Source organism: Cupressus sempervirens, chromosome 4 (genome assembly GCF_028749045.1).
Source record: "Cupressus sempervirens isolate cs-2001-9-10 chromosome 4, ASM2874904v1, whole genome shotgun sequence".
NCBI classification, from domain to species: domain Eukaryota; kingdom Viridiplantae; phylum Streptophyta; class Pinopsida; order Cupressales; family Cupressaceae; genus Cupressus; species Cupressus sempervirens.
In genome coordinates this window covers 707,386,393-707,400,108 of record NC_143121.1, presented here as the reverse complement: position 1 = coordinate 707,400,108, position 13,716 = coordinate 707,386,393, and the positions used below count along the sequence as shown (strand labels likewise).

The following is a 13,716-nucleotide window of genomic DNA, read 5'->3' as shown; positions in this document are numbered from 1 at the left end:
ATACCTCCTTGAGGATACGCTTTTGCATTCAGGACGTGTTTGCTTTGCTATAAGAATTGTTTGATTGTGCTAGTGGTATGAAGATCTTTGGATGCAAATGAGTGTAGTTGCTAAAGGTCTTGAAAATAACATTTAGAGGGACTCTAACATTACATTAGAAGCAACCTTGGATGAGGAGGTCAAGAGGTTGACAAATGTACTTGGTGTTGAAGTTGATGAAAGATCAACCCCATAGCTCCCAAGAATCACCTGCATGCAAACACCTGTGGTGGATATTATGTGATGTAATATCCATGGACATGCCATGATTTCTTGTGGTAGACATCATGAGACATGATTTCAGTACACATACCACATGGATGTGTGTGTGTGTGTGTGAGAAGAAGAATGTCATGTGAGTTGATATTTTTGAGCATATTATATCCTCAGATGTTACAAGTACGGTGATTTCTCTTTTCACAATAGATGAGCCTATTGTGATGTATATATTCTTGGTTAGAGTCTTTATCTTCCCTAGCTAAGAGTGTTGATGAATAGCTTTGTCCAGATAAAGATTGAACCAGATAAAGATTGAATGATAATAATCTGTACATATAATATACTTACACTCCAATATATGGATGCATATATTAAACACTAAATTGCAAATCATTATCATTCAATATTTCTGTGCATAATGTCCAAGTATATGTGCGATCTGCTTCAGCAGATTCATTATTGCTCTTTTATGTTCACATTAGATAATGATCGAGTCATGATCATGATTGGGCTATGCACAGATTCAAGTCTGATTATTATCCTTGCAGATCGGTGATTTGTTTAGTGGTTTGTTAAACAAACAAACACACAAAACACCGATTGATAATCAGTGCAATTTGTTGCCTAATGAAGAGGCACATATTGTGTGGACACGTCTCCTCTTTGAGGAGACACGGCCACCCAATATATGCCCCTTTTCATATCATATTAATAATTAAACCTGATCAGGCAAAAGAACATAGAAATCAACAAATGTTCCGCCTCTTCTAGAGTTCGGTGATGAGACCTGAATATTCAGTATTTATAAATATTGAATTATATTCACATTCAATTGACATATATCAAGACCACTATATTCTGTTCATAATCTGATACCAATTAGACAGAGATTAGTAATCATAGAAATCTGAGATAAAAGATATCTATTACATCAATCTGATATAAATTTAATTGCGTTTACATAATGAACTCAAGTTCCGGAATGTTTTTAGTGCTTAAAATATAGAAACACTTAGATTCTTTCTTTCATTGTTTTGTTATAATGCTCAGCTGCTTCTGTTTTACCACACAACTTTAGGAGGCCAAAGTCTTCCATGTTGGTTTTGTTAAAGTGTAGCTTCAGTATAAGTTAAGTACACACTTGTGTTTAGTATGTGAATTTGTGATTCTCTCATTGTTATATATATAATCATTATTACATATTGTTGAAGTTATTCATATACTTATCTCAGAAATATATATATATATATATATATATATATATATATATATATCCTAATTTGTGGGATATCTTAATAAATGCCTTTGGCAGAATATGTATTAGCGACAGTTTTATTAACTAAGCCAAATTCTACGTAGGGACATGTCCCTACGTGGCCATTGGCCACGTAGAGTCATGTCCCTATGGAGACATGATTCCTCCCAATTATATATATATATACATATGTGAGATTGCTGTTGGAAATGATTATCAATTACAGTGGCAATGATCAGTTTTCCTGCAGCAGCATTAACATATTATCAGTCTGTCATCTAACAAGGATATCAACAACATTAGCATACATTCAGTCTGCTGTCTGTTAATTCTGATTTATACAAGGGATCCTAAATATTGACATGGTATCAGAGCAGCGTTCATTTCCTATGCCTCATAGTATCACAAATTAGTCAGGGTCCCTGTGTTTCAAGTATTGAGTAGGCAGTGTTGACTAATCAGAGACCCGTTTCAAGCAAATTTAAATGTTTGCGATCTTAGGAGTGTAGAAGATAGAGCCAGACGCGTCGGAGAGGACAGCTGTGGGAAGAAGTGAATTATCTGGAACCAACTCCAATTCACCACGGGGTGCACTATGTGCGTATCTGATGCCTTCGAGCCAAGGTGGATTTGATGGTCTCTGTTTTGGAATTTCAGATGGGTCCGATGCCACTGCTCACTGGAATGTGCAGCCTCAATGCCTCCCACTGAGATTAATATCCCGATGTTATTGGGTGGTAATGACCAAGATCAGGTAGGTGAGTTTTCCTTGTAAGATCACAGATGAGGCTGTTGACCTGTGCGTTGGGACCAGACTGCACTGCTCTATGTGACATCGTGCATGTGGAATCAATGTCGGATCACTGTGTGGGAAAGGGCATCCACCGTTGGAGGAACTGGTGGAGGAAGAGAGCCTCCACCATCATCATCCATCCGAATTTTATAGTTTTGTTGATCATCCACTGATGGAAATTGTCAAATTCTGCTATTTTCTCTTTTATCAGTGTGAAGAAGTCTGCACGAGCATACCTTCTATTGTGTCTAATACAGAGTGGAGCTTGTAAAAATCCATCTGCGAACCCTTTGCATATGTATAGGGAGACAGGACAAGCAATAGAAAACCCTTCGCAAAAGTATAGGGAGACAGGACAGGCAATAAAAATGATATGCTAAAATCTTACAAAGAGAAGGGTCACCGTCCCAGACAACTTTCATACAACATAATAAAATAGTGCATAAAATATAAAAGGGTTGGTTAAGGTAAAGTGGAGTGTATATGTGTATAATTTATGCTTCTTTTATATATAATTTAACTTCCTTAAATTACTAATATATATATATATATATATCTATATATCTATATATATATATATATATATATATATATATATATATATATATATATATATATTAGTATAAGGAGATAATAATAAATTATATGGCTAAGTAATAAAAATAATGAGATGAGTATTTTTATAATAGGGCCCTATTATTTTAAGGCATAAAATTATAGGGGTCTAGGACTAGGGTATAGGGTAGGGTAGGGGCACTATTCAACATACCCCAAGTTCGCCAAGGGGAATATGTAAAGAGGGGACAAATTATAGCAGACAGTGCAGCTACAGCAGGGGGAGAACTTACTTTGGGAAAAAACATTTTAGTGGCTGTAGTAGTAACATGGTTGTTGCTCGGATTTTGGTATATGAGGCAAGTGGGTAGGCTAAGGGGAGCTCAAGGTAGCATTAGGATGTGTTATTGATAGAGATTTCGTATTGATCGTGTTGCCCCTACTATTCTATGGCGCTGCTGCGTTTGGATGTGCTACGGTTGGATCACTACGTTTGGATGTGCTATTGCGAAGGGTAAGGGGCGGCATAGGGATGGTTCCAGCGTAGGTAGGGTCAAGGCCATGGATTTAGGAGCATGCTAGTCACTGGGCTAGAGTAGGTGTTTGGATACGATATGTTAGGTGGGGTGTTTGGCTTACCCTTCCTTTGATGCTTTCTCGATCAATGTGGTCGAATGCCCATAAAATAGTAGGGGCTGTCAATCGATAGATGGTGGCCCATAAAATAATAGGGCCTTACTAATGTGTTCCCTCTGCCGTGTGTTTCGATCGATTATTAATGCCGAATGTGTTCTCCCTCCTCTACCGAGTATGTCTTCCCTTCCCCTAAACAATTCCTTGAAAATTGTAGGGCCTACTATTCTAAAGGGTAGGGCCTACTATTTTAAATAAAGGGTTACTCTAACCCCCTACTATTCTATGGGCTCGCCCGGCTGGGGTTTCTTAATAACGTATTAATTAACTGATTAATTACTCTAGCAGGTCCCTTTAGAATAGTAGGGCAGTAGGCAGAGGTAGATTAATTGTGGGAGACCTTGTTGCTTCTTTATTACTTGCATCGATGCATGCAGAGAGCAGCCTTATCCCCATCGGTATCCACATTGGCTTTGCCAGGGAAGGCTGGCTCGCGCGCATTGATCAAACATGCATAACCCAACAAGCACCGATAGATAGAAGTGGTTTTCCTGATCCTTCATGCTGTCACCATCCGTCTCTTCTACTATCTCAGGAGGAATCACTTGCCTCAAGAGAGAACACATTACACCCTTATCAAAGGAATCAGCATCGATTGGTTTCTTTTTCACTATATCCTAAATGAATCAGCCTGCTAGAGTAAGCCGTTATTTTGATGAAGCGGCAAGAGTAAGTTTTGTAGGCACTTGTTGCTATTATTATTTTTGTGGTCAATTTATTGTTTGGAATTCTATATGTATTATAAGAGCTATGTGCTTTGATCTTTTCCTCTGAGAATGTTATTGTAGGAAGAGGGAGATTGAGAGTGGGAGGGAGCCTGACATTTTATTAGAGGCAACCTTGAAAGAAAAAGGTTGTAAAGCGTTGATTCGCCTAAAAGGAGGCAAGTAAGAAGAAAAAGAGGGAGATTAAGAGGGAGACTGACACACACACATATGGATCATACTGAGAGGACTGAACATGAATATTATTTATCTACAAATGGAAGTGAAGTAGACTATTTTATGGTTCAAATTAATAGTAATGAAGTATGTGGAAATTCTACATTGTGGGGGGTAAATGATTAACTTGACCAATGTTTCATTCCCATTGGAGGCATTTTCTTGTTTGATGCATATGGACCTTCATTGGAGCAACTTGTATCAAGAACATTAATATGCAGATAAGTATCTATTATCATTGAGTATTATAGTTACTTACTTATTGTAGTCCCTCTTTTAATTGTAATCATACACATACTATAATAGTTATTTGTCTTGATCTTTTCTTTTGTATCTGAAGTTTATCTTGTAGGAAAAGAAGAATGACACTTTAGGTAGCTTATGATAGTAACTCAAAAGAAGTTGTGATCAAGCTGGATAAAGTGAGGCTTTTGAAGAAACTATCTTTGATATTTGAGATTATGAGTATTCTTATGCTTTAAGAGGGAGTATGTCACTTCTTCGAAGGACATGCAAGAGCTTAGAAGATTAATACTCAGAGGGAGTCTAGAAATACATGTGTGCGAGTGCATGGTTTTGATGGGCCTACTCTTGAGTACATCTTGAGGAATTATTGATTTATCATTAGAAAATTGGAAGATTGATATCAGATTTAGAGTTAATTTGACAAGAATCCTTGGGAGAAGAGAGCCTTTAAGGGAGTAACTATTGGACTTGACTTCCCAGGATCATTGTTCAGAGGGAGAATTTTTGAGGTTCAATCCTTTGTGAGTGATATCTTCTCTATGAGGAGAAGTTTTGAGTGATATTCATTGTAATTATGGATATTGAACTTAAGTTTCAATTCTGTGTGTGTTTATGCTTCTAAAGTTGTCTAGTTGCATTAGATATGTAATGAAAGTTGACGATCTTTCATGGACATATATATTCAAAAGGTAATCTTTGTAAGGTAACGATCTTACAAATGATAGGCCTGTTATTATGACAGTTTTGTTCTGGATACGCCAGAAGTCATGGATAACGAAAGTATTATGATTACTCTAAATATTGTTTTGGACAATAAGAGATCATAATACATGTTATGATAGTGTTCATAACATTGTGTTTATAGTTATTTGACAAGTCACTATTTCAGAGTGTTAAAGTCAGATAAAGTGTTGTGCATAGATATCTTTGATAATGATATCATGTAGGATTTTTTATCACTTCTCCCTTGCTAAGATGGAGTGTTAAAGTGTAGCTTCAGTATAAGTGAAGTGCTCACTTGTGTCTAGTGTACGAATTTGTGATTCTCTCATTGTTATATATATATTTCTGAGATAAGTATATGAACAACTTCAACAATATGCAATAGTGATCTCAGAAGGAACTAAAAAAAAAAAAAAAAAAAAAAAAAAAAAAAAAAAAAAAAAATATATATATATATATATATATATCCCAAGTCATTTGATATAGGGCTATCTTAATATATGCCTTAGGCAGAATATGTATTAGTGACAGTTTTATTAACTAAGCCAACTAAGCCAAAGTCCACGTAGGGACATGACCCTACGTCATGTCCCTATGGAGACATCACTCCTCCCAATTATATATATGTGAGATTGCTGTTGGAAATGATTATCAATTACAGTGGCAATGATCAGTTTTCCTGCAGCAGCATTAACATATTATCAGTCTGTCATCTATCAAGGATATCAACGACATTAGCATACATTCAGTCTGCTGTCTGTGAATTCTGATTTATACAAGGGATCCTAAATATTAACAGGTTTGGGCATGTTGTCTATTTCAATAATTAGCCTTGTATAGCATAAATTGAAAGTACAATGGAGGATCTCTTCAGCTTAGTGAAAGAATGATTACAATAATTAATTAGGAATGTTTGTTAAAACATTTTTGTCAAAACTACAGAAATCCTAGAGTTCATTATGTCTATCTACCAATTGTTTTTCATATAGTTTCATTAAAATGAAAACAATTTAGAAAATATATGAAGTCAGCCATTTAAAATGGGCATTCTAGTTAAATTGACTGGATTTTCTAGAGTATGGGGTAGAAGGTGCTAATTAACTATAACAGAGGTTGCATGAGTATAAATCTTAACCAAATTTGCCAATGATGTGTGTCAGGTTGATATGAGGACTCGTATCCGAGGGAACAAAGGTTACTGAAGCATTCGATTTTTTGGTACCACAGCTTGTGGTTTTCATTGCAACAATTTTGTGGAGAATCTTGATGTACATTTAGGCTTCTAGTGAGGTGAATTTCAAATCTTCTCTAGAGTTTTATAAACTTTTTAGGTGAGAAATATACAAATTTGTTGAATTTTCTTCAATCCATTATTGTTGTTTGGCTTGATTTAAGAGATGTAAGTGTATTGAACCAACTATAAAAGTCTTTCCTTTTTAGTTTGCACTTTAGCAGATGCACTATTTTTGATTGGTTAAGACGAATGATCAATTTAAAGGTGGTTCATTTGACATCTATTGTTTTCTTTCCTGTTTTGCTGTTATTAATTGTTAAGTACATAAAATGTCTGTCGTAAATCAAACCATTCCAACGGAACAGATGTTATTGTATATGATCTTTCTTGAATTGGGTTCAAAGCATTTAAACAGATAAACATTTCATTTTCTCAACCACGAAGAATACTTTTTCACGTTTTAAAAAGTGGTATAAGCACCATAACAACTGTCAGTATTCCTATAACATAAAAGGACTGAAATTGGGGATAAAGTTTGAAGTGGGGTTCTCATTTTAAATTATATAATTGCCAAAGTCCATTATCTAGAAACTTAGCACCAACAAAAGTACACTGCATCAAGCAATTAAGATGCATGGTTGACAAAAGGCAGTACAAAGGAGATAATAGTAATAAGCAGTTCAAGATTTGCAGTAACATGACTTCACGTGTTCACCATTGATTTAAAATAGTAACAGTAGAATATTTTTTTGACTTACAAAAACTTTGCTGACTTATTTTTTCGGGGCAGATATCATCAACATTAGGAGTTTTCATTGTAGGGTCACTCCATCCGCAACCAGGATTGGCTTCTTGCGGCAGCATTAGCTGGTTTACAAGTCAGACTTGTGCTTTTTACTAAAATTCATTGGCAGATATCTATTAAGTCAAAATTTAATGGGTGCCAAGGTACAGGTTAAGTTGGCCCCTGCAACAAACGATCCAGAAGTGGATTAGGGGTGATGTTTTGAGTGGGGTCTCTATTATCTGCTTGATAAAGAATCCCTCAAAATGGGAAAGTTTAAACTGTTTTTTGATAATGTGATCCAGTCAACATCCTTTGTGGGAAAAAAGTTTAGTTACTGAATGGAAGGAATATCATGAAGCTACAGGATTAAACAGATACACAGTTAAAGCAAATGGTGTAAAGTTTAAAAGCAGAGTAAGAAATAATATGTTTTAAGATTTAAATTTTTACTTTTCAAAGAAATTAGTTAGCGAGAGCTTCCTATAAAAACAGTTTAGTTTAGATTAATTGTAGATTTTACAATTAATTTTTAATATTTTAAGAAAATCATGGCTTTTTTGTGCATGTAAACAAAGTAATTTCTTTAATGGTTTGTGTATATAGGTAAGTATTCTATTATGCATTTTTTGTTTTAAGAATTTACAAACTGATAAAATTATAAAGGAAATAATTCAAGAGTATCTTAGGGTTTGAGCAATTTTGTGCCTTTCCTACAATTGTTTACATTTGTTTGTTTTTATGTACGGCTTAACTCTCTCTCTCTCTCTCTCTCTCTCTCTCTCCCCCCCCCCCCCTCTCTCCCCTCCTCCAACAATTGTTTACATGTGTTTGTTTTAATGCATGTCTTAATTCTGTGTGTGCGCTCGCACATTTGTTTGGGCAAGTGTTGGACCTGCTCAACTTAATGTCTTTGTACCTTTACTCCTTGTGCAATGAAGTGCACCTTTGAGCACATGTTCCTTGTACATGGTACCCAATGTAGTGATTTGAATGTAGCCTTTGGGTATGTTTTGTGCAAATATTTGTTTGTGCTTATTGTCTGCACACTCTGTGCACTATTGCATTTGAATTTTGTGGCATTAGCTTGCACATAGTTGGGCTTCTATTGGGTGATACCTTAGCTTTTGATTTGAGTTGTCATTTGTATCATTTTGCATGATGACTCTCATTTGTGCACGACTTATCTTGGTGCCAAATTCTTTGAATTGCATATAGTCTAGTGTCAATAGTTTTATAAAGATAATTTCTACAGTTGTATTTTTTTGGGGGTTGATTTGAGATCTTCATGTACTTAAAATGTAGGTAGTCAATTACTAATACCAAAGGGATATTTTTGGAGTTTTGTCTTCTTATGTTGATCTTTATTAGTTCATAAAACACTTGCTGTATACCTTCTTGTTTGTTCAATTTCTAGTTGCATTACAAGCATTTCTATGATTTGTTATTTAATGGTGTGACCTTTGAGTGAAAGGGGTCGATTGTTTATAGGCCAATGGTTGGAAAGTTTTTAGAAGATTAGTGTGTTGGATGAGTGGTATTTTGTAAGATTGTCTTTTGCTTAGGGATATATATTTCTTTTCATTTGTAATAAAGGGACTATATGTGTATTTCTTGTCGTGCTTAAATAAAGGTTCTATTTTCTTGCATTACGTTTCTTTTTCGTCTATTGATTTTGTTGTGACTAAGCACACTCATGATTAGGTGATCATTTAATATGTCACAATACTCATGGAGTATATATAAGAGCGATTGAGGTTAAGTGTTTGTGAGTTTCATAGTTGTAAGTATTTGTGTGATTGCTATATTCTAGGTGGTTCAAAAGCTGTGATGGTCCATAGTTCAAGTGGTAGGAGGATTGCACTCAATGGATCTTGTTAGTATGTTGAGATTTCTATAGGAGTTGTTCAATGTCATAGAAACTACACAAAAGAGGCTAGACGTGATTGATAATATTAGTGAGCATGAGTTTTAAGATATTTCATTGAAAGTGAAAGAGATTTTGATGAGTAAAAGGTTCAGAATATTTGTTTAGTAGGGCTCTTGTGGAAGTTGGTATGAAGTTGATGATTGATTTTACCTAGCTGATTGGGAAGCTTAAATCTACTAGAATTGTTGGACTAGATCATTGAGCTAGATAAATGCATTGACTTTGAATCAATCAAGGACCTTAGGAAGGTGAAGAATGTTGCCCCAATATTGAAAGGGCACATTACTTTGCCGTAGGCACACTTGTAGGAAAACTATGTTGAGGAGAAGAAGAGAAAGATCTCTTGCTCGGATCACATGGTTGCCAAGTTGGACTAGATCATTGAGCTAGATAAATGCATTGACTTTGAATCAATCAAGGACCTTAGGAAGGTGAAGAATGTTGCCCCAATATTGAAAGGGCACATTGCTTTGCCATGGGCACACTTGTAGGAAAACTATGTTGAGGAGAAGAAGAGAAAGATCTCTTGGTCGGATCGCATGGTTGCCAAGCTCAAGGAAAAATTCATGCTCACAAACAAGTTGTTAGATGTATTCAAGTAATATAATTTATGCCAATTAGCAATGAAAGAGAATTCAAAAAATACTATAAACTCAACAGACACTTGGGTCATGTGAAGACAACACAAAACCATCTAGGTATGTGGATATTGGTACTCCATTTAAGATAAAATTTGTTTAATACATATATGTTCCGTACAAATTTACTATTGCCTTGCACATAATGCATACACGTTATCTCAAAGACAACATAATGTACTAGGTAGAGAAAACTATATTTATGCATATAAGAACACAATTGAATCTAGTGGTATCACACAAAGCTCAAAAAATTAGAAAACCTCTAGTAGAGTTGGAGGATGTAACATACTATATTTAACTAATAAAAGAAAATTAACAATTAGTGAACATCATGAGAAATAAAACTTAATGTAATAACATAACATCGAGTAACCATTTCTTATTCCCATGAAAAAGATGTCATCTAAAACTTGAATAAAGATCTTTATTGTATTACTAAATTCATAATTGAAATAACTACCTTTACATGACAATGGAATAGCTAACATTTCCATTTGAAATTAATATAGAAGGAAAATAACTTAACATAATTATCTACTAATTGCATACAATTATACAATTTGTAAAGCTAGAGTTGTTTGAACCTCTTGCTTTCCAGATATTGTTGTTGATGCCATTGAAGAAGAGCAAGAGCATTGTTGAAGGTTTCACTTCCCATCAATTGACCTTATGGTCTCTAACACAACTTCTCAGAAGTGCTTTGGTCCTACTTGAGAGGTGTAAAAACATGATCTAGTCTTAATTTGTCATTCAAGACTTGGTGTTTATAACCCACAACCATCATAGTCGGTCATGCCCTATAGGCTTCCATGCCCATGAGAATGTCCTTTTTGACTAGATGTGTACTACTAGTTCACGTGTGATGATGACTACATAATGCAACCATAGACGAAGGGACCTTAATAAGATCTTTCTAGATGCACAAAAAGAGTAAACATGGCAAAAACAACAAGGATGAGAGAGAAATATGTTAGATTCACCTTTATTTTATAGGAATCAATTGCATTCAATTGGTCACACACTATACATGCCATGGTGCAACATACATTTTTGATTACAATATTTAGTTAGAGACCTTAGATTCAACTCTAATGATACCTATGCTTTATCTAATGAACTCCGCTTCAATTGATACATTACATTACAATATATAGGCGTCACAACGTGCAGGTTGACCTCAAGATCAATACCATTCCCTAACAATAGAAAACATATTACATTAGATAGGTGAAGACCCAAATCATAAGGAACTCAAGACATAAATAGCTTGAAAGCTTACGGTTTAGATTTAGGTCCTCACATGATCCAAGAACATAGCTATTAAGTGCTATCGAAGATCACAAGTCGTAGATCTCCATTGCGAATTCAAATTTCACAATGAGGTCCAAGAATAGATAAGAATGCAGTATCCAAGAGAAAACTTGAACATGATCCAAAACAGGTCTTGAATATACTCTAATAATTGCAATAACCAACCAGACAATATGAAGAACTGCTAGATTGATCTTCCAGACTATACAAACTAGTAAACTGATATAAATCGGAAATGAAATATTTTTCAATTGATCTAGGGTTGGCCTGAGTGTAATGTCTCTTCCTCTGATTTTATATGATATTTCAAGCCTCTAATCAGATCTTTAAGATCAAACAACCAATCTTTCAAAGATCCACCAATTTCTCAATAAACCCCAAATCGGGTATGCCGGAAATAGTGCCAAAAACTTCACAGCTTCACATATTATTAGTAAATTTGAAAGTGGACATTTTTATAGAAATTTTAGCAGCATAATAGCCTACAAAATGACATTTTCAGATCTGTATAACATTTACACAATAGCTCCCAAACGGAGGATAAAAACAATGCTCATCGGGCTTCCGAAAACAACATAGAATAGCTCAGAAACACCACAAAAACACTAATAATCTATTACAGAAGTATAATCACGACCAAATACATATATTCAGCTTTATTTTAACATCTAAAAGTCTAAAATACAGCAGCAACCCAAACTGATATGAAATACTCAACCGGAAACACCAAACTTTTACAAAAAACACACCAGAAAAACCACAAATCTGCACTGTTCAGCACAAAGGCAAACTCTGCATGAGCATGCACATGGAATGGCTTCAAACTCCCATCCTTAGCCTTCTTGGAAACCTGCAAACTCTCGTTCTTGGGTCTCCTTCTCCACAGGTTTGGCAGCCTCTGAAGAATAACAAAAAAATGAGCAAAAATCAAGTTCTGGAATGGGCCCAAAATGCCTCCAAACTCCTTAAAAGAGGGCATAACTTTAACTCACGTCCAAGAGGGGTTAATAAAACATATTTTAATAATAATTTTCATTTATTAGTCCATTAGCTTCCAAAGATTATCCCCTTTTTCCGAAACTTCACCTTTTTGGGCGTGCCTACCTTAGAAAAGATTATTATTTTTAATTATTTGAAAAAGGGGACATGACAAGTCCCCCCCTTCCAAATATTGCTTGTCCTCAAGCAATGGCTGAACAATGAATCAATCAATCCACCTGGATCCCAAATGTAGTCATGAACTATACTATTGTCAATTAACCCAGGCTCCTGCAATATCTTCTGCAATATGACCAGGAGGAATCCATAATCAAACTGACAATTATTGCTCAACCAAACTCCAAAGTCACAACTTCCACAGTTAGAAACCCATGAGACACAAACTCTTAGAACATCAAAACCCAAGTAAAGTGGACAAATCAAACTACCAACACAGTAAATACCATCAACGCATTCCATTGGCCTATACAGAATGTACAATCCAACTCTGCAACAATGGTGAATGCTCCCGAATGAAACTGTACCAAGTATGGAGAATACACACACTATATAACTCTTGCAGTCAACACAACTTTGTAGATCATCAACCACTGTCTCATAACCATAACTTCCATGCACCCCTGATGGTGAAAAGCCATCACAAGATAAACAACAAGAATTGGAACCCAAACCAAATTTGCCTACCATCAACTCCTCAACACAAGGATCAAATGCTAACTGATGTACATACCTTGCAATATAATGTTGATAAAAAAAACCAACCTCAGTCAACAGCTCACCATGAACAAGTGATACAACCCACTGTGACTGATCACCAGCTAAGTCAGGAGATGTCATAGCCAAAGGAGTAGAATCAATAACAACACCTACTGAAGCATCACTCCGAAACTCTTGCTCTAAGTCATGTATTATCAAGCTGTCAACTGCAGAATCTATCGCCATGTTGTGCCCATCACAACTCTCATCCCGAGGTGTTAAACTATCCCATAACTGATGATAAGCACTAGGAACCAAAGTACATCTCTGTATCATCATCTCATCAACATGGTCATCAAAGGTAAATTGATGAGCATACCTCACAATGTAATGCTGATAGAATGCGCCAATCTTAGTCAGTGGCTCAGACTGCAATCCAGATGTAACTAACTGCAATCGATCACTAACCAAGTTGGAACTGACTACTACCTCTAAAGACATCGCCAAGGGAGTAGTATTACTAGCAGGAACCATGCCAACTATCGGCTCACCAACATCACACATGGTCTTTGATACAACATCTCTAGTCTTCGTGCCATTAGTGCTAGAGGTCACCACCATGTCAGACATACCACAACAATCTACTACAACACCCAA

At 35.6% G+C, this 13,716-nt stretch overlaps 1 protein-coding gene across 3 annotated transcripts in view; it reads left to right on the top strand.

Annotated features, from left to right (window-relative positions):
* The window catches only part of LOC149563221 (cytochrome C oxidase assembly factor), a 33,049-nt gene extending 25,121 nt beyond the window's left edge, over positions 1-7,928 (top strand). Inside the window, exons 3-4 of one of the 3 annotated variants that reach the window (XR_016364031.1) lie at positions 6,625-6,754; positions 7,520-7,928. Coding sequence is in view for 1 of the 3 variants with exons in the window: in XM_089826594.1 (XP_089682720.1) it covers positions 6,625-6,666 (42 nt within the window). In the remaining 2 variants the exon portion in view is untranslated. Of the gene's footprint in view, positions 1-6,624; positions 6,978-7,488 lie in introns of those variants that run through there. The other 2 variants (XR_016364030.1, XM_089826594.1) reach the window with 2 other exon arrangements.
* The last annotated feature ends 5,788 nt before the right edge of the window (positions 7,929-13,716 follow it).